Source organism: Colletotrichum gloeosporioides (genome assembly GCF_011800055.1).
Source record: "Colletotrichum gloeosporioides strain Lc1 chromosome Unknown consensus_117, whole genome shotgun sequence".
Lineage (NCBI taxonomy): Eukaryota > Fungi > Ascomycota > Sordariomycetes > Glomerellales > Glomerellaceae > Colletotrichum > Colletotrichum gloeosporioides.
In genome coordinates, this window is record NW_025544762.1 from 652275 (window position 1) to 678004 (window position 25730).

General features: G+C 54.2%; 4 protein-coding genes across 4 annotated transcripts; all 4 read right to left on the reverse strand.

Annotated features, from left to right (window-relative positions):
- Nucleotides 1-1813: 1813 nt before the first annotated feature.
- GCG54_00009160 (uncharacterized protein) lies at nucleotides 1814-2208 on the reverse strand (the record flags this gene model as incomplete). The annotated part of the gene is made up of 2 exons (XM_045409109.1): nucleotides 1814-2015; nucleotides 2087-2208. The coding sequence occupies 2 exons, from the start codon at nucleotides 2206-2208 to the stop codon at nucleotides 1814-1816; spliced, it is 324 nt and encodes a 107-aa protein (XP_045256354.1).
- Nucleotides 2209-4089: 1881 nt separating this feature from the next.
- GCG54_00009161 (uncharacterized protein) lies at nucleotides 4090-7989 on the reverse strand (the record flags this gene model as incomplete). The annotated part of the gene is made up of 6 exons (XM_045409110.1): nucleotides 4090-5611; nucleotides 5663-5899; nucleotides 5960-6375; nucleotides 6434-6466; nucleotides 6519-7254; nucleotides 7316-7989. 6 exons carry the CDS (start codon nucleotides 7987-7989, stop codon nucleotides 4090-4092), a joined length of 3618 nt encoding a protein of 1205 aa, XP_045256355.1.
- A 786-nt stretch (nucleotides 7990-8775) lies between these two features.
- GCG54_00009162 (uncharacterized protein) lies at nucleotides 8776-11792 on the reverse strand (the record flags this gene model as incomplete). Its single annotated transcript, XM_045409111.1, has 3 exons — nucleotides 8776-10116; nucleotides 10200-11135; nucleotides 11403-11792. The coding sequence occupies 3 exons, from the start codon at nucleotides 11790-11792 to the stop codon at nucleotides 8776-8778; spliced, it is 2667 nt and encodes an 888-aa protein (XP_045256356.1).
- Nucleotides 11793-16108: 4316 nt separating this feature from the next.
- GCG54_00009163 (uncharacterized protein) lies at nucleotides 16109-16372 on the reverse strand (the record flags this gene model as incomplete). Its single annotated transcript, XM_045409112.1, has 2 exons — nucleotides 16109-16213; nucleotides 16286-16372. 2 exons carry the CDS (start codon nucleotides 16370-16372, stop codon nucleotides 16109-16111), a joined length of 192 nt encoding a protein of 63 aa, XP_045256357.1.
- Between the last annotated feature and the right edge of the window lie 9358 nt (nucleotides 16373-25730).

The following is a 25730-nucleotide window of genomic DNA, read 5'->3' on the forward strand; positions in this document are numbered from 1 at the left end:
CGCCGCCTCGGAGCATCGTCGGAGCGCCTCACCGCAAATGGAACGGCACCGCGGCTCCATTTTTTAAGGCCGGATGATCATGCAACCTGAAGGTGGTTGCGCCTTGAGCCAGATTGATCTGCACTCCATTCATCTCGCCAGTTCGTTGTTTTTCGGCCTGTTGCCGCTCGCCGACGCACGACATCCGGCTGCTCGGTAAAAGAAAGCTGGCGGATGTCTCCAAACTCTCAACTTGAAGCAGAACTTGCGCAAGCGCGCTGTCCACGTCAGTCTGCGGTGCGCGACTCGGCGCAAGCACTTGATTCAATTGCTCCAGAACCTCGGTGACCGCCCTTTTTTCCGAGCCACTGTACAACCTGGAGGAAAGCCGGTGAACTCATGTCTCCCGCGTGGCCTTGAGTCAAGGCTGACGGTTGCCCCAAAATGACTCGATATGGTTGGACGTTATTCGTGGTCATCCAAAGCATGCTTGCAACAAGACAGTGGCTGTCCCAGATGCTACTGGCAGCTGCTGGCAAAGGCCATAATGAGACGATGGCAGAGAAACTGAATGACGTCCCAAGCGCCCACGGACGAACAATTTTCAATATCCGCGCGATGTTGCTCAGTGCTCAAATTCAGAGCTCGATCCTTCTAGGCTTATTGCGCCTAGACTTCCCCATCTGTCATCCGTCAACGGGAAGCGATGCTGAGCTTACAGCCAGACAATCCGATCCAAGAGAACAAAATGCTGCCGTGGAAATCGTTGTCTAGCAACCAGGCACAAGGCGCAGTATCTTGTGAACTTGGACATCCTTGGGAAAAACAAAGCACGTCAGTAGGCTACGCAAGCTTCACCGATCCGCTCTCCACCAAGCTCAATCGCAAGACAGCCCGTCCCAACATTGGCACACATTTCTTCAGATTTGAGTCAGTTCGCCGCATTGAACGGACGAAAGTCGCCTCGTCGGCAAGGAGGTTGGGGTTCCATGACCTTCCGGAACGTTTTGATCTCCGGTCCCCTGAATGAGTCGGGAGACCTCCATACTTCATACATAGCCAACGTGCACGGGCAAAGGACTCCTTCTCGTTTCAAAATCGTTTCTTTCACCACGACAGGGCGAATTCTATTCTGTTGCAATCACTAAGTTTGCTGACACACAGTCGTCAGCCAACGCAAGGGACTGTCTATCGTCAAGGACACTCACCTGAAGGGCACATTTTCGACCTTCATCCCTCCGCCCATGCACTCGCGGACTCCTCGACTGAAGTCGCATCTTGCGTATGCTTGAGCTGATATTTCCAATGACAATGCCGCTTCTTGGCGCTGCGGCTCGATGTTGTAGTGAAACCTCGACAAAAGGCACGCCCGGTCATCAAGGATGCTCGATGCGCAACTTTGACCTCCGGCGGGATTGGCAGCTCATCCAGTGCATTTTTCTTCGGATTCAGAAAAGGGGACCAACGCTCTGACCGGGCGTTCGGCCATCGATCACTTGAGCAGTAGTCATGGTGGTCGCATTGAGTAGCAGACAAACTCAAACTTGGTCAAGCCTGCGGCCAAGGCCGTCGGTGTTCACGTCTAGATTTACGGAGACAATTCTGCTTTACCACGGACTAGAGCGGTCTACTCAGGACATTCTTTGATTCCAATCAAGCAGACGTTTCGACGAGACCCAGGTTGTCGAGGCGTTGTACCTGATCCGCGTCCACATTCCGAAAAGTCCGGGATAGGCTTGACATGACGATCAACAAATTCTCCGAGGCATTTGCAGATTATATGGACACATGACGAAACAAAGCCTCACACCAGGCCTCTCACTATGTCGATTGCCTACTCTCCAATTACATAAGTACATCCTTCATCTCCAATCCATACCTCATGCAGGCGGCCAGCGTCAACATCAATGCGGTCGCCGACGCCAAACGTAACCTTCTCGGGCTGTTCATCCTTGGGATAGGTGATTGTCAACTTCCCTCTCAAGATCAGATGCGTTGTCAGACCGTGATGCGAATGCGGGGGATAATACGCGTTCCTGCAGATTCAGGTGTCAGTTTGCCGTTGGTTTTCTGTATCGGGATAACACTTCATGGGCGCTGCAAGCACAGAAAGTCGTCGCCCAGCCACATGTAGGAGACTAGCACTACATACGGTCCATCGGTCCAAGTGAAGACGTGGGGAAAACCCCACGATTTGACCTCGGCCTCGCTGCTGCGTTGGGTCGGCATGATCACGACTATGCTGGTTGAATGAAGCGGCCTTTTGCGAACGACGATATGCAAGCGCTGCAGATGATCGGGAAACAGTGGCGGTTACGTCACTGGGACGAGATGTCGAGAACTGTGTTTGCGCGGGGTACAGTTCCCCCTCTTCCCTTTTCGATCAGGCCCGAGACTGGCCGGCAGTTCCGACTGTCAACTCGAATGGCGTGAGGACTTTGGTTTGGGGTATGTGCGGGAAATCAAGTGCGCAGGCCGTTGAGAGTTTCTTTCGGTCGGATCTCTTGTATGTCGGTGTCAGTGTAAGCTTGATTGACTTGACTGAGGACTCTTTGGCCAAACAGCAGCAGCACGCCGGTGCTGCACGCACTTTACCCCCACTTACCCCGAGCGCATCTCCCCCCGATCCGGGTTGGTGGCGAGGTGCCCCGTGAGGCGGTGGTTGGTCTCCGTAAAAGTTACGGAGAAGTGCACCACCGCACCGGCCGTCTCGTGCCTCTAGCACCTCCAACTAAAGGTAGCGAGCGGAACGAACGACATTGACAACTGACAAGCGAGCGAACGCTGATCATGTCGGAATGTCACTGCGGAGGGGATTCCCCAACAACCCGCGCGCCCTTGATTAAGTTACCTCTCTCGGTTGCTAGCTTTTAGTGGCTTTTTTCCCACCAGGCACCGCGAGGCTGGTCGGCTGGCTGGCTTCCCGTCACTCGACCCGGTACATACGCTAAAACGTCAGTCTTCAACCTGACATTAGCATGTCATGATATCACTTTTTAATGGGGATCGTCGGCCCATACGAGATGGGGTTTGTGTGGGAGACGACTGACTTTGACGATGCAAGAAGTCCACCCCAGAGTCCCACTCTCGTTTGTCTCTGCTTAAAATAGCAGGGGCAATGGCCACAGAGTATCGAGTACTCCATACTGTTGCCGAAATGGAACGCCAGTAAGGGGAGGCCTGTCGTCAGGGCGTGTTACAGACTGCACATCACTCTCACGGAACCACGATTGGGGGTTCTTTGCCTTCTCCCATTCTCGCTGAAGAAATGACGGGGCTGCCGTGCTTCCTGCGGAGGTGGAAATTGGGGGGATCAGATCATGGGAATTGATGACATGACGGATGACGAAGTCCCCTTCTGCTAGGTGGGACAATCGCAATCGAGCGTTCATCTCACTGAGATGAAGATACACCCCCGGCAAACACCTGTGCCGAGCAACGAGCTGAGTGATAGTCTGAGGTCGCTGCTTTTAGGGAGGAGGGAGGAGTGCTTGGCTTGGCTTGGCCCTCGCTTGATCGACCCGCATTGATTAAGCATAAAACTTGTGCATCCAAACCAACTGCACATCTTCTTGTGCTTCCCGTGCACAAATAGAAGATTCAGAGAGCGAGCAAACTTCGACAACATCAACCATCAACCTCGTACGGTTGCACTCAGTCGATGCGGCGATACCGTTGATTTATTGCTCGCTGCAACAAGACTCTATCGCAGACTCACCGCTTCTGTCCGGGAGCAGACACTTGAGGGCATCAAACGGGCCGATCGCAATTATACACACGAGAAATTGAAGCATTTGCGCAGGGAGGGACGAGTCATTAAAAGAGGCTTAATAGATTTCACACTTACGGGAATTTCAATGAGAGATTTTCGGGTTCCCTTCTCCCTCTCGCGTGAGGCAATTCGGAGATGCCATCAAAGACACGGTTGCACTGCATTCTTAGTCTCTGTAAATGTGTCTGTCGTGTTGAACAGGTCTCTGAAGTCTCAAAAGTTCTGAATCGTCAACGTTGCGGGCAATCACCGACGGGCTCCATTCACTCAACAATTCTGATACGCGGATTCATTTCATTTTATTGTTCTTGGGCTTATCTGTTTCGCGGTTCCATCCCTCATGTCAGGTCAATGATCTCGGGCTCCGCCTTGCGTTTCGCTCCCGCGACCGACGGAGGCAGGCCCATGTTATTGATGCCGGGGAGGTGTTGTCCCGGCGGTGGGGGGCCGCCCGCATTGCCCGTCATCGGCGCCAGAGGCCCGCCGTGCGGTCTTTGATTTGGTTGCACCTGCGGCGCAGCACCGACCGACGATCCGAACGTCGGGGCCTGCCCGCCGGAGCCCGTATGGTTCTGCACTGTTGGCATCGAAGATAGGTATCCTCCGCCAGCAGGTCTTGGCTCCGGAACGCCGTGAGGCATGTGGACCGTCGGCGGCCGAACCCAGTTGTTGGGAGGGTGTACGCCGAACCGGGCGGGAGGCGCGGTAGGGAAGGGCTGGTTGTCGGGTTCGCGGATGTACATGCCCTGTCCCGGGTGCGGTGCCAAACCCCCTGGGGGCCGAGCTGGCATTTGAGGTTGAGCGGACGGGTATGTAGGTGCTTGAACTGAAGGAGCATGTGTCGATTGCATCGGAGCTTGAGCTTGGGCGTACGACGCCTGAGCAGGAAGCTGAGGATGAGTCTGAACCGGTGCCGGCATGTAAGAGATACCTCCGGAGCCAGGCGCGAGATTCGTGGGCCGCTCCCACAATGCCTCCGCGATACGCGGATAGTCCTCACCCAGCAGGATCCCCAGCTTCGTCTGGTCAAACTGCTGGAACTGCTCTGCCGTTTCCTCCCGCGCCGCCTTCCACTTGGCGCCTGGGGCTGGATCCAGCTTGGTCACCACGAGCGTATCCTGCGGACCGCTCCTATCGCTGACGTGCGAGCATCTGATGCCGTAGTTCTCAATCTGTTTATGCAGATGGTGGCGTTTTGGCTTGCTCACGGAAAACCGGCACTGCTGCTTGTTGCCGTTGCGCAGAAACTCATTCAATATGTCGCAGTCTCCGCAATAGCAGGGGGAGACCCTAGCATTGTCATCGCGGGCTTTGGTCGAGGGCTTCTCGCCGAGGTAGGTGTCGCGGTAAGCCTCAAGGATAGCGCCGGCAATCTGGCGGTAGCGGGGAGTCGTCAGGGGAACCTTATGGGACTCGAGCCGCTCAATGAGCTCCCTGAGGAACGGCAGCCAGAGGGGGTGGAAGTCGTTCCACTTCATGTGCTTCGCGTGGCCTACAAGCTTGATGGCGAGGGGCCCCACGAGGTCGTCCTGCGGTGGCGTGCTCAGCTTGATGAGGTGGGAGAAGAAATCGGCGAGCGTGTCGGGATGGACGGCGAGGTCGTAGTTGTAGTCGGCCTCGGGACCGAGCTGCCCGGAAATGTCTTTGCGTCGCTTGCGCGGCATGTTCTTCTCTTCCGGCCTGTCGCCGTAGACAGTATTGAAGTCGAGCTGCGAGATGAACTGCTTGGCGAGGCGCTTGTAGAGCTGCACACCTTCTTGTACCGGGAAGATCTTCTTCTTGGTGATCATGAAGAGGGCTGACAGGAAGTCGAGAGCAAACGCTGGGATGTTGAGGTGGTTCTCAATGATGGGGACGACGCTGCGACATTTGTTAGAGACGGCCTGTTGCAAGCACGGCGGCAGAGCTTACGTTGACTTGAGCCAGGCAAAGTCGGCATATCGCCTGGCAGCCAAAATCGCAGCCAACCCATCAGAGCCGACAAAACTGCCAGAAGCAGAGGAGATTGCCAGTCCCTTGGAAAAGATGTCCAGCGCCCACTCGCGAACCTCATCGGTCAAGACTGGAGAACCGTTCTGCGCAAACGATTCGACCATGTGCACTCGCAAGGAGAACTTTTCGCAGCCGAGAACCATGGAGGTCAACCTGCTACGTCAGCACCCGTTCCGCAAACAAGATAATATGAGATGTATGGTAATCAGGACATACCCCTTTTTGATGTCTTGGAACGAGACCTTGCCTTCAGTGACCTGCTTACTCAACCACTCGTAGATATAAGAATTGATCAAGCCATGAGGGTCGGCAGCAATCTTTTCAAAGAAGTCCCATTCCCGCAACTGGACGGCAGCTTCAAGCAGATCGCTGATCTCTGTGCTGGTTAACGCAACTGTTGATCTAGGTTGGCAGATTGACGTGTCCCAGATATCTTGCAGAGCCTTGAAAGCCGACGCCTGGCCCTTCCCCGGTTTCGAGGCTGTGTGCGTCAAATACGAAACGACTAACCGAAGGTTTCCTATACGGTCCCTTTCAAGGTATGAGGAAGGGTAAGCCAACCTCCTATCCTCTTTGCCGAGATTGCGTTTGAGGAATGACGCCACGTTTGCACGAGGCACGATCAACACGGCCTTAGAATTTCCATCAGTGCATGTCCCGGTTGAAAGCCAGTGTGAAGAGTTAACTTACCGTAATGCGGTACCAGTGTGTAGCGGTAGGTCCCTGGAACGCAAATTAGCTAACCCTTCTCAGACTTCACAATGTAAATACGGACCGAGTTTCCCATGAACCCTTGGTAGTCCTCCTCTTGAGGAGCGTCAACCCAGAAATCATTGCTGTCAAGGGCGTGTTCCACTTCGAACTTTATGTCACGCATGACAGGACGCCCGTGAACTCCAACAAGTAGCTTCACACGCTCATGAGACTCGATGACGTCCTCCAACTCATGCCACCCTTCATCATCATCATCCCAGTCGTCGTCTTTATACCGATACCCACCGTGATCATATTCCACGGTGCCTTCTTCCTTGAGTTCCAGAGCTGCGAGGAAGACGTCAAACTCGAGCTCTGTGGAAAGGTCATCGAGAGTTTGCACCACCGCGTAATCTCGCCCCTTCAAGGCCGCCATGGAGATGTTGGCCTCGGTGTACTCGTGGTCGAGCCGATAATAGAGGTGATCCGTATCTGACTTGCCAGGGACGCCACCATTCAACCACTTCCTCAGCGAATGACGCAGCTTCTGGGTCTCGGCTCGCCGGAGACCAGCGGAAGGAAGTGGCCTCGACGGGTCGAGAGCGAGGTTATACGTGAGAACGACGCGATAGCCCCAAGTGACGGGGAGAACCTCGTGGGAGACATCAGAGTACCATACGGCGACGGAACCTTCCCTGTACTTGGACGTCTTCAACGTCTTAGTCTCCCCACAGTGCTTGGCCACGACCTCGCCTCCCTCATGAGGGGACGGGAGACAGACAACCATGGTGCCAAACATCCCCGGGATCTTTTCGGTGCTGGCTAGGGTTAGCTGTACATTCGTTACTTTACGCCTACGGCTCCACGGGCATGACGTACTCGACGTGAGCCTTGAACATGGCGCCCTTCTCGTAGATGAGCAGCTTGTACAAATCTGGAATGATGGGTGCATTGATGCCCATGTCGTGCGCTGCCCTGGCACACAACTGGTTGATGATGGCATTCCACTGAGGATTGCGGAGCTCGAACTGCGTGGGATCGAGTTCCCATGTATTTCGTACCGTTGTGTCGACGACAGTATCGCTGCCCTTGCCGAATGGGGCTTGCCTCGTCTTTTCGATCAAGCTGCGAGCCTGTTCCTCCTTGAGGGGGAAGCTAATGGGCCCTATATCGGCAACATGGAGCCCTGGGTTGAGAGGTCCATTGGCAGTCTTAATCGGGTGGAATGAAGCAAATGTCCCAGGCATCTTGATGGCCTGAAGGGTCTGATAAAGATCGTCGTGAAAGGATTCCCGGTTGTCCCAGCCGTTGGTGCTCAAAGGGCTGCTAGGAAGAGGCGGTGTTTGGTTGTTATCTCCAGCAATTCGTTGTTCTTGGCCCGAGGGCACCTGAGATGGCTGCTCCTCAGTTGGTATTTCTTTTGTCAGTCCTCCAGGGGCTGGCAGCTCCAGAGCTTCTCCAGCACTTTCTGTCGCCATCATAGGGGCTTCAGCAGCAGGAGGTACGGAAGAAGGCGCGGTCTCTGCCATGCTCACAGCTCCCTCAGAATCCATGATGAATGCAGTGCCGCCTACAGCCCTCAGTTTTGCAAAATGTTTCCAAAAGATCGGTACCGAAATCAAAGTCAACGGCACATGCTGGTGGAGTGTCCAGGGTAGGGAATCGCGACGCGTCCAAGGTTCAGATTCGCGATCATGGTGGGGATCATTGCCATCCCTGTCAATGATTTACAGTAGCTGCGCAGGTACGGATACTGGGAGACCTTGTCCTTCAAGGGGGCGGCGTGTCTCATATCGTAACAACCCTTGTCGCCGCATTTGGAAATCTCTCATCGTCGAAACTTTCACAATTCTGCGCATCAGGATGAATGCAGCTCACCGTTTTAGCTGAGCTGCTTGAGGGTAAGCCAAGTCTGCGACGGAGAACATGTACATGCCATGTGGTCGATATACCTACTTACTCCATCCATCTTAAGTGAACTTATTTCCGCACCCTGTTGGTCTGTGCACTAGTTGTCTCCTAAGTATCGAGAGACTTCACTAGTCGCTGAGCATAGGTACTTTCCAGTAGTCTGCAAGTCTCTGTTCTCCTTGGTTTACCTAGATTCCGCTTTGCAATGCCTAAATTTGATGAAAATCGCTCAATGAAACACACAACGAATTATCATACAATATCGTAAAAAATGGTGACCAACAGGGTCCGTTGGAAATTTTGCTTGATAGTTTCTTGTCACGTCGCCGTCTGAGATCATTCCCTAATGCGCTTTAGGTCTGGCTACGCCGTCGGCCTTTGACCATACCGTCCTGGTCAACAGCGGTCGCCTCCAAAGTTGCTCCACGTCACATATCGTCAACGCTGGCAGCTCTCGATGGTCGGCCTGCTGCGCCCGAACCTAGATCTTGAAGAAGGCTTCTTAAGCTCTCAACTAGCGGGGGCAAAGGCTCTGAAACAACAGGAAAGTTGTTCCTAAAAATGTCTCGTGCAACAGAGAGTACCACACTCGGGTTTGATAACGATTCAACACCGTCAGCGGGGTTGCCGTTCAATGTCAGACCAGGCACACCGCGGTCGAGTTGAAGGAATGCCCTCGTCTCGCGGTTTTCTTCCGAATCCATAAGGATATAGCCTCCGGATCTATTGCCACTTCCCACTTCCGGATCCGACCCGTGCCTAGAAGCGGAGCACGAGAGCAGTCCGTAGGCCCAGAGAGTGAGACAGGCGAAGTAGACCGCAATGGCGTTGAAGTCTCGTAACGAGGCAGGTGGAAGTTGACGCGCGTGATGGAAAATTTGGCCTGCGTGCCAAATAGCATGCCGAGCCTCCGAAGTTTTGACCCAGCTTTCCTCCAGGCTACTGTACGTTCGTCGAGCCTCGTCCTCGCCAGCCTTTCCCGCGAACGTTTGAAGAATGTCGGGTGACACGTGAAGTACCATCATCAACACCTCAGACATCACCGCTAGTTGCGCTGTAGGCCTTTTGGAGGTAAGGATCATTGTTGAGAAGTCGTTTAGATCCCGGTATAACTCCTGATATTGTGTTTTGAGCCATAATTTGTGAGTCGTGCTTCGCTTGTTCGACATGCCGTCGGTGTAAAACTTGATGGCTTCTCTGTACGCTCCAATTTGACCCCAGTATCCGTGGAGTAAAGCCATATAACAAAGCTCCATGTCCACCAACTGCTCAAGGTCATCGAGAATTTCAGTGCAATGCATGACTTCACAGACCCTAGGGATGGTGCGATCTGGGGCAGCGTTGGTCTTGGCAATGTATATGCTGCGCCATTGCTCCGCAGTTCGCGCCCGCCATAGGTCACGAGATGCGGGGAGACTGAAGCTGAGTTCGGTGAAAGACATGAGTGGGTTCTTACAGAAGCCGATGGATGTTTCAATGTCGTGAAAGAAAAGATGCAGAACAAGCCGTTTGTAAGACTCGCGCTTCGCGAACTTGCGCCACTTGGAATCGAGGACATCTGGGGGATCGGCCATGGTTGGAATGAGTGAGGGTGAGTCCGGTGGGGCCGAGAAGTTGCCAGCCCTTCTCAGCATGGTCATGGGAGGTTGCAAGAAGCTCTCTGCAATTTCCATCTTCCGTTTGAAGCCACTCCAAATGCCGATGTCGAGGTTCAACATGAAGGCTTGGAGAGCACCGAGATCTCGGGTGAAAGTATTGGAACCCTCGAACTAAGCAATAGTAAGTCAGATACCGTATCCGAGACGCCAGATGATGATGGGAAAACCCGCAAAGAACTGGATACATTACTCACCAGGTCTGCCAGTGCGAGACGCAGGACTTCATGAAGAGAGTACCCGAATTGCCAGACCGCTGGTATGGAGATGTATGTTGCGCCACTGGACAGTATGCCAGCGAGCAATTCGGGTATCGCCGCAGTCGCATCAAAGGTTGCTATGTGAATCCAGCTGTCGCTCTGGTGTTCGTCATGGATGAAGTGGGCTTGAACCAGATAATTCAAGAGGTCCAGAGTTGGAAACGAGGGCGTCCGTTGACGGGCTCCCTTTTGCACCGTGCTGGCCACAACCAGGGCTAGAAGGCTGTCTCTTGCGGAAGCTGTCATTTTCAGCTTGGTACCCGGCGTATTGATTAGCTTGTCGAATGCTGGCGAGTTTGCCAAGTTGTTTTCATCAAAGACGAGCCGCTCCTTATCCTGAGGAGAAGCATGGTGAAGTGCATGATCCTTGGGCCCCGGTTCCCATAACCAGGGTGACCGCTTGAAGGCAGCGTGAGCTCTTGAAGCGTTACGGGTGGCAGACTTTGAGCGGTTGGTTGTTGTTGATTCCGGGCTCGGATGGACATCAATTTGCGGTACAGTGATGGTGTCGAAGTTAAGGTCCCAAGAGGAGAAGTCCATATCCTGGAAGTAATTATGGACCGGGTTGAAGTTGACGATATCGTCCATTACCATGTCGATCACCGGGTTTGCGAAACCGTCGTTCATGAATGATGGCCCGTCCATTTCGTGGCTCATGTCAGGATTTGAGGGCATCATGGACATCCTGGAGCTGCTATATGCCACCGGGCCAGAGTCCATTCCCCCATTCATGTCCATCCCAGCATGCATCGTGGAAGTTTCGGAAGGTGTGGAGTGTCCCTCGTCAGTAGATGTTCGGTGGGGATGTGTGCGCTTTGAGGGGACTTCGCAAGGCAGGCTTTTGGAGCGACAACGTGAGCATGGTTTTGCATCCTGTGCGAGTGGCCATGTTAGTGGTTTTTTCTTGATATGATATGCCAGTACCGCATGATGGACAATCACGGAGTCAGAAATGGCAGCTCGGACGAAAGATACTAAGGGCGGGAGACACGAGCGGCGGAGCAGGACTCGTGGTAGCTGATGGACACCGGATACAACGGCCGGCGGCTGAGCTGACGAACCGGCCGGGAACGGTGGAGGTCAGACCCGGTGGACGGCGGGAGGCATCGGGAAGACATAAAAATAGAGATAGCAACGAACCTCGCACTTGGACTTGGAGGCAGCGCAGTTCAGACAGGCCTCAGCGGCGCGATCGCTCCTCCGAATGAAGGTTCGGCCCTTGCCGGTGGAATCTCGGTCGTGGGTGGTCTCGTGGCGGGTCAGGAGGTCGGCGCGATTGAATCGCTTTGGACAGCGAGAACACTGATAGGGCCTTGCATTCTCGTGTGATCGGAGATGGCGCGTCAGATGGTCGGCTCGCTCGTAGACGCGCTTGCAGATATGGCAAACATGTGTCGCGGAGGGAGATGCGTCGGAGAGACTCAGTTTGCGTTTGGGAGGGGCCGGTTGTTTCGGTGGTTCGGGCGGGGAATAGAGCGTGTTCAGCATGTCGGAGCCCGCGGCATCGCACAAGAGGCTAATGCCGTTCATGTTACCTATGAAGCGGCGGAATGGAGAAACGACAGGATAGGGTTGGGCCGGAGGAGTGATGTCAATTGAATTGAGGTCGGGGAGGCAGAAGCTCAATCAAGGTGCAGCGCAGCAGACGGGAGCTTTGGTGGCAGGGCTTGACGTGACGGGACAGGTGCAACGGCAGCGGCTTCAGGTCGGGAAGTGGCGGGCTGGGCAAAAAAAACCGCCGTGGGTGGGAAGGGGAAGGGGTGGGAGACGTGGAAACGTGGAGTCAAGGCGGGAAGGGGGAAAGCGCAGCAAACCTTAAGCCGGGGATTCTGCGGGGTTTACCTTTCGGCCTAACGTAAGGCGAAGGCTGTTCTACCAAGGTGCCTGTTCCTTCGTGGGCATTGCCCAAATAGAAGGCTTAGGTAAGGCAAGTCACCAATGGGAACGAGAGCCGTTGAGAATTATCCGGCCACTGGTTGGTTACCTTAGGTACCTAGGGAAGTCCCGAGTCCCGTCCCGGGAACGAAAGGCTTCTTTCAGGTAGGACCTACCGAGGCCAGCCAGCAAACGACGTGATAAGACTGATGACGATACAGAAGAAGGCGCAAGCCGCCAAGCACAAGGCAAGTTACGGGTAAGATGGTTACGATAAGCTCCCTTGCCATTCTCTCCCAAAGGTTGCAGGAACGCAACAACTCTGAATTGCTAAATTCGATGCGCATGCACGCGACGCAGAGTCTAAATCTGGCCACTCGAGTGTTTCTCATGTGTGGAGTTTGAATCGCGCTGCACCGATCAATACGAATGAGTTGAGACAAGAAGAAGCAACAACTCGAAAGCAAAGATCGGAGACACACATCATGTCATGGCTTTCCTGGTGACTCATTTTCATCTATTGTAGCTTGAGTGAGTGCGGGCTCCATGTACCTTGAGGGTTGAGGAAACTAAAAAAGAAGCAAGGAAGGAGTTTGCAAGAACGAACATGGTGTGGCCCAGGGCGCCTATTAGAAACATGAGGTGACACCCAAAAAATCCCTTTCTTTAGCTATGGAACTACCTAGGTAGGTGAGGTAAGCTGCTGAATGATGGGACATTTGCTTGCTCAGTAAACACCAAACAGGGGCAGGGGCTTACGACTACGCGGCCAGGCGGGCAAACAAAAGCGAAAGTGATGCGACGCCGTTCGATTATTGCATTGATACAAGAAAGCCACCTGCTCTCACACACTGACAAGCCTTGGCGCACCACCAGGGCCAAGTAATGATTCGTCTCGACTGTTCTTCTTGTTCGACCGCCGGTGGCGGGATGGTCCCGGCAGCCGGAAGCTAGGAAGCTGGAATTACCGTGGATCGATTGGCCTGGAGCCGCCGGGGACCTGAAAGTGTCCGAAGAGGCTGCAATACGCCAGGTACTAGAATTACGGACGGAACACATTCGCCGTACGGAAGTTAAATAAGGTTTGTTAAAGGACTCCCTTCGTTTGGCACCGCATTTCCAGAAACCGACATATACGGCAAAAAATAGCCCTTGATGGGGTATTTGTCAAGGCCCAGTTTAGAGCTCCTGAATCTGAGGTGAGTCTGAATCTGGTGGTGTAATAGCTGGTATCCAGTTGGTATCCAGGCCAGGCTGCGAACGACTCAGGGTCGGGCGTGCTCCATCCATCGGGCCATGAATTCGCCTTAAACCAGGTTCCAGTACTCGTACGAGGCATCAGCAAGGAAAGAATGACGGTGTTGACTGAGCCTGAGAAGGAAAGCCAGGCAATCAAGCAGGTGAGACCTGCGGCCGGGGGACGGGCATGACAGATCGGACAGACAGATCACTTGGAGATTCAAATCACCGATCCTGGATGTCTGTCAATCCAGTGTTCATGTGGTCGCAGATGGCGGGAAAGCACATGACAAGCGTCTACGTAGCTCAGCCGGCGGGAGTCTATCAATGAGGAAAGTACGACAAGGAAACGACGGCAGGGGCCAATCAGCAGCTGTGTGCACCTGCGTTTCCCTGGGTCTGGGATGGGCAAGAACTTCTGTAACTCGAACGGGGAAGCTAAGGAAAGAGCAACCCAAAGTGCAGATGCAACTACCTAACAGGAAAGGGCAGCCACAGCGCCCATGGAAAAAAAGACTCATCATCTATCAACTTCTACGCCTTGCACCGTCAATCAAACTTTGCTTTTTTCTTCACCATTTTCCCTCTCTTTTCTGCTCGACCTTTCTTTTCTCAGCCATTCGTACTTAGTCCTCACAGTCACAATTGCCCTCCGAAACGACGGTGAACAGGCCAAGACACCCATCTTTGCACACCGGTGTAGTATCTGGCCCTTCTCGATCCTCTTTCCCGTTCCCCCATTCTTACGGGATTCTGATTTCTGATTTTGTGTCTTGTCTTGCCCTGCCCTGCCCCTAGCAAACCAACCCGCCGGCCATGTTGCGTCGCAACCCAGTCAGTCGTTTGCAGATGCGATGCGATGCCCCGAGCCCCTGCTCCATTGACCGAATCGACAAAGAGGAATCAATCCAACCTCGAGTTGCCCAGGTAGGCAGTTCCAGCAATCGAACGTGCTTGACTCGGCTGTCGCGCAGCCATGCAACGCACGCGGCAAATACTCCCTGAGCTTTTGTCCGTTAGCCCGACCCGCAACATATCCATTACACAGCAACACCAACCATTCCGCCTCGTCATAAATGACGATATCACTGTCTTACGACGACGCGAGACAAGAAAGCCCGCATCCCCTCGCCATTCTCTTTTGCAACCCAGGGCAAGCATTACGATCCCCCGGCAGCAGGAGTCAGGGCCTCCCAAGATCCATCAAAGACCCATCTGCCCCTCCACACGCTTCGGCATCCAGCGCCATCCCCGAACACCAAGACCCGACCTGGATGCCCCAAGATCACGAACCTGGGCGTGGGTTCTGGGACCGGATCTGGATAATGCAGCTCACCTGCCGCTACCTAGGCTAGCATGCACGCACGCCTCCAGTTCTCTCAGATTTGCTCCATCCACCAAACCGGCCTCTGCCTCACTGTGGAGCGATGCGGTCGCAGGACGTCCACCCGCAGGCCGTTGGGGTGTAACGAACCAGGTCCAGCTGTATGTGTCAGTGGAACCAGAGGCTCGGGACCGATTGGGTTGTTAGGGGACCTGCGCTGAAAGCTGCAACGCCAGCAGCGCATCCAGGCCGAGGTTTACCACTCATTACCGCTGTTTTCATTCTGGCCGCCGCGATGCTGCGGTTTCGTTTCCGCTGCCACTGTATTTAGGACCTTGGGACTGGGACTGCAACTCGCGCGAGTCCATACAGCACCTTGTCTTCGATGCCTGCAGATATCTGCAGCTTGCAACCTTGTGCGAAATCCGGGCCTGGGGGACCCGCTGGATGCCAGGTTCCTTCGCAAGCAAAGCTGTAATTGTTGCTTTTCCTTGTCTCTTTGCCCTTTCTCAACTGCGATACGACCTTGATCGCGACCGGTGTAAATCTCAGGGGGCACCTCCACCATGCAATCCACAGCGAGGCCATCGCATTCCATCGCAGACGTTGTACGCAAATCGGCGTCAAGTGTTCCAGCAGCACCGGGTTTATCTCCGAGCAAAGGAACCTCCTCCGTCCTGGCCGGCAGCGTTGTGATCGGAGCCATTCGATTTGTTCCGGCTCCATGTCCACTGCATCTCGGTCTGCAGCTCCCAGCAAGGATGTCCGAATCGAAATCGGGGAATGCGACCCCGACCTGCTCGCATCGGGCGTGTCACTGTCCAGCCAAAAGCAACGTCGTTGAGAACAGAGAAGAGCTCATACGTCTCTCTAACTTGAACAAAGCATCTGCGTATGGTAATCATTACAATTCCTAATTCCATGATCCGGGACCCTTTTTTGGTAGCCGTGTCTTTCGCCATTCTTTCCATCCATCTTCTTCCCGTCTCTCCCGCTCGGAGGGGAGGGAACTCCCTTCCCCTCCCATTGCGCAAACCGATCTGAAAATCGGACAGACATGGCTCGTTAACATTACAGGGCCGGTACCCAGAATGGCCCACCCCAGAGGTTTTGATCTCCCCTCCCCCCCTTTTTTTAACCCGTGCTCTCGAAAAACGAAAAAAAAAAAAGATGAAATTGGACCTCATAGTCGAACAGACCCTCGTCCCCTTCCCACCTATTCCCAATCCCTTGCCCTCGTGTGTCGCCGTTCGCCGTTGTCCCAGGGTATCGTTACAGTTTTGGCAGTGCCTGTTATCGCGTCGCAATCCCAGCTACTGACTCCTTATCGGGGGAATTTGGGGCTTGCTAAAGGTCAGCCTCACCGCCACAGATCTCAATGACGTGGGAGCAACTCACATGAGCTGGCTTAGCCGCAGGGCGTGCCGCAGTAGCCGCACTCTTTTCCGGGTAGTACCCACACCTCTTTACCTGAGGCATGGCACGTAGGGCAGCGAATGCCTGGGAGAAGATGCTTCAAAGAGAGTTAGTTCTGGCTCTGTAGTGGTGGTTGCCGCCGCGAGGGGCAGGAGGGGGGCTCGCTCACCTGTTTAGGTCCGCTTGTGGGAGATGACGGCTGTTGTTGGTTTCTGAGAGAGGCCTTGTCGACCTGGCATTGCGATGAGCAAGTCATATTGTATGGTTTGTGTGGTTGGTTTTGTGTGTGTGTGTGCGTGTGCAGGCGTGTATATGGATGTGAATATGCAAAGGCAGTTGTCGAGTTGGTGTTGATAAAACCCGGGGAGCTCTAGTGCTTGTGTGTCGGTTTTGGAGATATCGAGTGAGTGTGTGGGTGAGTGAGGTGAAGTGCTTCAAGCAATGTCCTCAAGCTGTTGATGGCCGATGATGGTGATCTGAATAATGTCCAAACCCAAGGCGGCGCCAGTCGATACTTATAGTTTGCCGTTTCTTTGGACTCGCACGAGAAAAAGGACAAAGCACTGGGCCTTTCTGGGCCGACGAAACTGGCAAGGACCAGGTAGGCTTGTGGTATGAGCGAGCGAGAGGTGAGAGAAGGCAGCTTCAAGGCGCAAGGCGGGAGCGGGTGTTCCATGTCCCTGCTCTGCGTCTGCTAGTGCAAAGAAGAAAATATGAGCGGTGCCATCTGATAATAGGTAAATCGGCGAGCAACCGGCGCGCGGAAGGCCAGCAGCAGCGGGAGAGGAGCGGCGAACGAACGGCCCAGCAGAGCAGCAAGCAAGCAAGCAAGCACGAAAAGAAACATACCTAGCCTAGCATAGGCCCGGTACATTGCGTCTGGCACACATCACATTTTCTGGTGCGGGACTAGCAGAGACCTTGGAGGCGTGTGTCAATGGGCAGCCAGCAGCAGCAGCAGCAGACCAGCAGCAGGTCCCAGCGATGAACGATGGTCACTGGTGGCGCGAACCCAGGTTGGGGCCCAGGATAGGCATGGGCAAGGATGTTGGACGATGGGGGATTGGGATGGGATCCTGGATCACTCTGTTCGAGGGGGGGACAAGGTGGGGTGGAACCAGGGCCCCATCCATGGCGATGGCTGAAGAATTGTCGTTCATTCGGGAACGAGCGTTGATGTGTGCTGTGCGAGAGAGTAGCAGCAGCAGCAGCAGCAGTGGTACACAAGGCCGCAGACTGCAGGACGCAAAGTTGCTTGTGTGTACATTTGCATTACATACATGCAGCTGTCTATCTGCCAGAGTCCTTGTCTGTCTCTCTTGTCTTGAGTCTGTATGTCTCTCCGCCTGTCTGGCTGTGTTTCTCTCGCTCTCTCTGTGTCTCTGTGGCTTGTGGCGGGACCCAGGCGTTCATCCTGCTTTTTGCATTGTACTTACATTTAGGAAGAAGGACCCGGGACATGCGTGAATGTGTGAGATGGCACTTTGTAATTTTTTTTTGTTCGTTTTTTCCTGTCGAGGTGAGACAAGACCGAACCAAGCCAAAAAGCCAAAAGCCGCCCGAGTCTGGAAGACGGGACACGGCATTTTTGACGAGGTCCGGCTGTGGTTGAGGCACGTTGCAACTGCGCGGCGGCGGGCTTCCGGGTTCAGTGTTTCCTTTGTTGGTGCCCGTCGTTGTTTTTCGGTGCCCCGGGGCCCCCTCCGTTTGGGAGAAATAGCGGGATTAAGGAAAACAAAAGAGAGAGCAGCAGACGAACACGAGAGGGGGCCAGCGGGAGAGGAAACAGAGCAAAGCAACGTTGTGAATTGGAGGAGGGGTTCTTTTCTGCTCTCCAATCTATCTGTACCTACCTTACGGCGACAAAATACTACGCGCCCTGAGGTACTGAGGTGCTCATCCACCCAAACAACAGCACACCTAAACCACACGCACCCAATCTGGGTACATCTCCTAGGACTCACCCCTCCCCAACGCAATCGCATGTCCCCCCGCCACGCTCATTGGGCCCCGGCGCGCAGTCGATCGAAAGGCTAGCGCAGGGCAGGGGTCGAGGGGGGAAGCGAGCAGAAGAATAACCCAGACGAGTGGATGTTCCAGAGCTCTGTTCGATCTGCCCCAGGATTCGCCCGGGGATTTCCTTTTTAGCTGCGACTTTGCGGCAGGCGGGTTGTGTGGTCACTGGTGGTTTTCCATTTCAATGGGCACGCGGAAGGGTTTTTTTTTGGTCACTCTCCAAGGGCCCCCATCCATATCTCTGGTACGCACGTATCGATGGAGAAGGAGACGTAGAAGAAGAATGAATCAGAGGTATCATTGGTAACCGTACCATGCCGCAATGTATTGTGCAATGTTACGGGATACATCCGGTGCTGGTTCTGCATACACCCGATGTCCAATGAACCCTGCAGAGAACGAGCTGTGACTTTGAAAGCCCCGCAGAAGCTGGAACAACTGACGATGATGATGGCGATGACGATAGTGGTGATGGGGGGAGGAGGAGGCTCAACACTGCCCACCCTTCTCTCGGGATTGGTGATGTCTCTCGCGATGCCACCTCGTCCCTTGGGTCCCAAATTTTCTTCTTTTCTGGTTTCTTTACATGGAGAGGTCACGGCATCGGCAGTTATGACGAAACATGGACGGGAAAGTGCAATACTTGCACGGTATTTGCAAGTACCCAGCATGTGAGGGGGTGCAGAGGCAGAATTACACACGCACACAAAAATACGAGGCGAACGCCACATGCGAATGCGTACTTACGAATCGTTCGCAACGTTAAGCATGTAAATCACTCTTTAGTGTTGCTTTCTGCATGGGCGCGTGAACGGCAGTATGTCCTTTTTTTATGGTACCATGAATGTGTTCTAGTCTGTTTAAGAAGAACACTGCGTCAGTTTCCAGTTCGTGAGGTCGCAGCGCAGGTTACCAACGAGGGTCGAACAAAGTTTGTGGAATCTCTGGTTTGGCACGTTGCTAGATCGGACTGCACGTAATGGAGGGGTGCGCGGCTCTACTGGTACATACTGATACCGTCTATAATTGGGGTACTTTGTGTGTTGATTGGGGCACCACGCAGTGAGAACCGTAAGGTTGATAAAAAAGGACGATCCAATAAGAGGCGACATATGACGATCGAGTAAGGTAAGGTCTGCAGTGTGCTTGCGAGGGATATGCCTGTTTGGCAGCTCTCAGTTCTGTCCGGATGGACCAGGCGAGTTTCCGCGCTGCGCTGATGCTGGGAGGCAGTATCAAACTCTGTTTGGCCCTGCTACTACGTATGAAGTAACTAGCTTCTCAAATCAAACGTGGGACGGGAGAGACACAGAATGAAAAAGAGCCCTCTTTTTTTCCCCTCGTCCTTTCATTTAACATGTTGTTTTTCCTCTCGTCATGCTTGGGGGTTTTGGAATGAAAGGGGGCGTTTGGGTATTCTTTTCTCAGGGAGTCGGTTCATGGGGGTCTTTTTTTTTTTCTGCCTTTGCAAGTGCAAGTAGTTCTTTTTGGTTTTTATGAGCAGTCGCAAACATGCCGGACAGAGTTTCGTTTGGGAAAATCAAAAAAGCAGCGCCCGGCCCCGTCGTCGAAGTTCGGGATACCCTATTGGACCGCGGCACTGGGGGGAGGAGCTGAGTGGCGGCTTCCGGGGGCCCGGAGGGAGGAGGGAGGAAATGGAAGGGGGGGAAATCGCGGCTGGCGTTCCCCAGTTGCTCCTGCCCTTTTTTTTTTTTTTTTACCGTGATTCGTGATTCTGGCCCGGCCGCAGCCCGATTGGTGGCTTGGAAGCGCCGCGTGCACACTACACACTTCACACACTTCACACCCATCACTCATTCAGTCAGTTGCCCTCCTGATCCTCCCGCCGGCCGGGCTTGTTGCTCGTCATATCACACACGCTCTCGGGGCTGTCAGTCCGAAGCTACCTTGCCCTACGGATGCCTCCATTTGCGGGATCACCACGGCACTTCCTAGGGCCGCCGCGGTCTTCCTTCGTCGTCCGTCAGTGGTGTCTTGGAATGCACCTCACCTCACCCGCATCTGCGACCCGCCCTTGCGCCGGGATGGAGATCTCATCTCGCCTTACCTTACCTTACCTTAGGTACGGATACCTGGCTTGCGCTGCATCTCAATCGTGCAATCGCTGAAGGCCCTCTACGAATCCGATTGTGCATGCGGATACCTTGCTGCTCGGTGTCATGGCTGCCATGCCGCCAAGTACCTTACTTGGTACGAACGCAGTTGGATGCTCACGACCATGCCGTTGTTCTTCATGCCCCCCCCTGCTCTACGTAACATTCCCCGATCCCTTATCCACTCCCCAAGTGCATTTGCATTTCCGCATCCAATTGTGTCGCGTTGATCGATGCCCTTCCTTTTTGTCACTTCTCCGAAAAACGGCGTGTCCTCGTCAGATCCCCTGCGCCCCCTTTGGGAGTTCGACGGCCCCATTGTCGTCGTCGGCCGGTAGGCACCTTACTTAGCCCGCCTGAAAACTGAATATGAGCAAGCCCTTGGGGGGTTCAAGCTGAAGCTGACACTTCAGCCAGCCTTTCCGATCCAGGTGCCTTGGAACTGTTGAACGAACGGGGAAACCGGCTGCCAGGCATTTGGGCTGAGCTAGAGCAGTCCTGACGCAACTCAGCTCACTTACGAGGGGATGACGATGCCCCGAGAAGGAAGCATCTTACCCGATGCCGCCTAGCAGACCGGGGGCGAGAGAGAAAGAGAATGAACAACCATCAAAAGGAAGGCACGCGAAGAGGGGAGCATGAGGCAGGTACCTTCGGAGTATCTACGCAGTACCTACCCTCCATGCTTCTTCTTCTTGTTCTGTAGGAAGTTCCCCCCACCCTCAATCGGGTCAGGAGGAGGAAGGTACGGGTATGGATACCTTACACTTCTTTTCTCATGGGTCCTTGCGCCTGCATCGCATCTTGAAGGCCCCAGTCACCAGCTGCAGTTTGGATCGCCCATCTCCAGTTCTGCCGTCCACAGACAACCTAAGACACGGTACATCGACTCCCAAAGATGCTCCCATTCACAACTCAGATACGAAAGGATCCACGATCCGTACGTCCCACTCGGCTGGGAATGGGTTGCTCCATGGCGGTCTGGGTGTGCGCCGCAAACATACACGTCCCAACGCTGCCCTTTAGTTTCCAAATGACAATCCGCCGTTCTTTCTTTTTCCAAAAGGTCCAAGTTCGCGTTTGGTCAACCCCAAAAAGGCTCCACCAAGCTCCTTACATGTTTTCTTCTTTTCCACCACTGCCCTGCTCCACGGCGATTCCCTGCCCCATGCTTTCTTTTTCTTCACCCTCAGCAAAGGCTCCTTAGCGTACCATTCTGCAACAATCGAAGGGGCAGTTGGGGGAGCAGCAGCAGCAGCAACGAGGTCCTCGGGTTGAGGGTAACGCACCATGCTGATGGGCTGCCCACATCTTTCTTGTCCACCCTCGGAATCGGCAACGAGAGCACGTCGTCAATGTTCGGAATAATGCCATTGACGTCAACTCGAGGTCTAAAGGGAGGGCTCACGGTTGGATATTCTGCCCGACGCCGAGATGACCTGGCTGAGGGAGGCATGAGGCCACTTGCCCGCACATGGACGTCGACAATCGAAACAGTCTACGCTCTGAATCCCAGCCGCATCCCTGCCTGCTGTTTGTCACCGCTCACCGAGCGGTGCAGACGGGCGACGAGCCTTGTCCATCATCCCGGCGTGTTGGTCCAAGGATGGTCACACGGGTTTTCCGCCCGCGTTCGACTTGACGCCGTACCGTATCCGCTGCCACAACCCGGGATCGACGTTGCGCAGGCGTAATCTATCTTTGTCGACGGGGGGACCAGATTGGGGGAAACCAGACATCGGTGGCTGTGTGCATCGCGACCTTCCCGGTTCGTCGAGGTCCACGCGGTTGACACCTGTGCCAATGTCGGATCACGATGCGACGCTGTCAAGGTGCTTTTTCTTCCAACGCATTCAATGCCAATGACACACCGACAACGCTGACCGACGTCTCGAGATCTTACGGTTTTCCGGGAGCCCCGGCTTCAATGCCGACTGTTGCTCCGTATATCCAGCTGGCCAACAGACGTGATGGCGCGAAACATGCCGCTGGTCCAGGTTGTGCAAAGGCCACCAATGCAGATGCTTTAACACCTCGTTGGTTGACGGTCGATGAAGTCGCGGCTTTGTGCGTTCTCAAAGGGAGCCTTGTACATCCGTCCACGACCCCTGCCACGGCAGCAGACGGCGCCACAATTTGAGGCTTTGACAACACTCACCGACAGTCTTGCGGCTAGGTCTAGATTCCAAGACTTCCACGCCTTACGGCGCCCATGATGGCATTTGGTTTTGCTTCATGTTGGGCCCAGATTGCCATTGGATAATCTCAGGTTTCACCCTGCTTGGTTTCATGTGCCTAGCTAGGCAAAATGATGTGTCAATCACCCTCGACAGAATTCCATCGCTGTCATTTTTTACCAAACACCAACGGACACACACTGGGCTTACACACTACACCGCACCACACAACACCGCCAACCGCGGGACAGAACCAACACCATTCTGCGTTCATCGAGGCACCCGACGATTTGCGACACGCGGTCTGCATCGCCAGATCAGATGAGGGTGTGAAGCCAGCCCATTGACCATTGAATGTGGTCAAGCATATGTACGTATAGCGCGTGCATGTGAAGCATGCAATCTGACGGATATGATCTGTCACTCCATAACCGAGATGCGAGATCAGTGTGTTTTTGTCGAAATCTGGGCTTTTTACCATCCGCACCGGCTGCCACTGCCAATTTCGTTGGTTGCGTACGGGAAAATGACATGTCATATCCACCAGATTTCCAAGGCTGCGAGACCACTTTGCTCAAGCAAGTTACCTCCAAAGTAGCCAATTGGTTGAGTTCAGCTCTGTTTTGGAAATCGTCCTCAAGGAACCCTGGGCTAGGAGCCTCACCGAGAAACCACCTCAGCGGCACATTCTCGATGCCCAAGGTATTTTGCCTCACCTCAAACGCCGAGCTCCCGAATAGAGAGCGTCAATTCCATCGGATGTGAGTCAACCGCCACCAGGACCCTTCCGCCAAAGCCAGTGAGCTTTTCTCGGTTACGTGCTTGTCACCTGTCTAGCCGGGTAAGAACACAAGAAGATGAGTATCCAGAGCGGAATCAAGCATACCGTTCGCAGCATTTGGCCTTGTCAGAGTTCCCTGGCCATAACAGTCGTTCCTTTGCGGTGAGGATACTTGCATTCACTTGTATGCAGGTATCCGCTAAGACGTGGTGCTTCGAGAACATGTGGACTTGGTTAGTCTCCAAACGGCAATGCCAGCGACATGAAGCCAGTCCGCTTCAATCAGAGCCTCCCTGGCGTTTGCCAGCTTGAACGCGTCACCAGCGCACGCCCTCGACCAAAGCTCCACGATAATATTCCCCGAGCAAACTTCAGCCCCTTATGCTCGTCAGCGGGACCCATTGGTGTGCGCACTCCCTGGGCCTGGGGCTCGGTTCTGTCTAAGTTGGGGGCTAGGGACCTTGGGAGCGCCGCAAGATCCACGATCGATCCTTCCCTCATTCTCCTGATCATCTCCATGTTTGGCACCAAAATCTCGGTTACCTCCTCGCCAGTGACAAGCATCCCGGCTAGTCAACCAGACTGCCGGAACGCTCTATCGAAATTTTGGTCACCCGGTACCACATGGCACGACTGAGAAACGACGGCGGGTTGCTACATTTTGACCGCCTTCAACGTGGACGATCTCGGCCAGAAATGTTTCCATCGGGAATTCAAATCTCGATGACGACCCCCCCAAACGACCCTTGGAGAGTGCAAAAACAAACGCAGGTCTCACTCAGGGTCCTTGTCGTTTGCCCTCGGCCTTGGAAACACAACCAAGCCAGGAACCCCATTCCCTGTGGCTGCTGGCTGCAGGACAGGCACCACACGAAGGATTGGAATGGCTTGTTACACCGCCCTAGCTTCCGCGTCGCGAAGTAACCACCCTTTTCACCTGTCTCAATCCCGCAGCATGTTACCTGTCAACTTTATTTTGGCGACCTTTGGGGGGTGTTCGATAGGGACCCTGGTGATTCTGTTCTATTTCTAAAAGAAGCCTCTCTATTATGGGCTTCCTTTGGTTACACCATGTCGCAATGCTCTCAGGAAAGTTTTGTCTGGGAGGGCATGGTTGGGACTTGCTCAATGATCTACAACATGATTTGACAAACACTCACGACCGGAGCCTCCTCCACGATCGGACTAGCCGCCCTGTTGGGAGATCAAGTTTTCGTGATAACTGACCAATTCCTCCAAGTCGGGCCGCGCAAGTTAGACTTCAACACGGCATTATCATTACATCCGAGCCTATTGTTTCTTCTGGTTTGTCTCACAGGCAGGACCCGACAGGCCGTCTCATTGGCAAACCTTGCTCGCGTTCCTTTTTCTCTGATGCTAGTCTCGCAGCCAACGGCCATGGGGCGTCGTCTATCTTCCGCTACACACCCACGCGCGCCGGATATGGGGCTCGATTCTGAGTGATCGACATTCTCCCTTCCAGCGTCGTTCGCCCGCGGAAGGGACATCCTTGCTTACGTGCAGAACCTGTCTACCACCAGCTCGTGCCACCGGGTTAGGTGTGTAGCGAAAAGCACGCCGTGTAAATCATGCAGGCTCGGTTGCCAAGCTGTAACAACCGGACAGGGCTGCAGCAATATCGTGTGGTGAACCTGTGGATTCCAAGATCGCCCTGCTGTCGCAGAAGAACGGGGTTGGATAAGTAACCAAACCAAGGCTGCCAGAAACAATCTAGAATGATGCCTTTTCGAACGACCTCTATGGAAGACAGTGCACGCTGGCACGGGGATCAGGGAACTTCGAAAGCGGGTATGGTTCGGCGATCCAGGATCCAAGCCGACGAGGCACATGAGAACCCCGAGTGGTATTGGCCCCACGGCGGCTGAGCGGCATCCGTCAGGCTGGAAGTTGAGAGTGTGCACAAGCATTGCCTCGGATAAGAAGTTGGTATGGCGGCGATCCCGTCCCGTCTGTTGAGGACCCTTGACCGGCAGTCCGGGCTGCGGTTTCCGACGTCACACAAACAAGAAGCATGTCTGCCTAAGGTGCGACGTGGCCGGGTGACTCAATCATTCTGGATGGTACTGTTCATGATGACAGATCAACAACGACAAAGGCCGTCGACCACAGAGATAGGGAGGCAGAGCTGCGGGCAGAGACTCGGATTGGTGGAGGGAGGGCGACAAGACGATGACGACGTCAACAAAATGTCGGCGGTCGCGACATGTCAGTTGACACCGCGGCGCGATCCGCTCATCCGAAACCCGCCAGTATCCGCTTCCCTAACTCTTGTATTGTCGTCCTATCGCTGTGTTGAGGTGAGTCAGTCACATCACACATCCACACATATTATCCCAAAACCGAGGACTGTTGGGGAAAACAACCCGAAAATTCCAACCATTCGCCCGCTGGCGCTCGGCGAAGACACCGATGGACGACGTGGCGGTGACGTCCACACATATCTGCCCGACCCGGGCCCCAACATCGGTCACGTTTCACAAGTTCACGAGACTCAAAACCCGATCT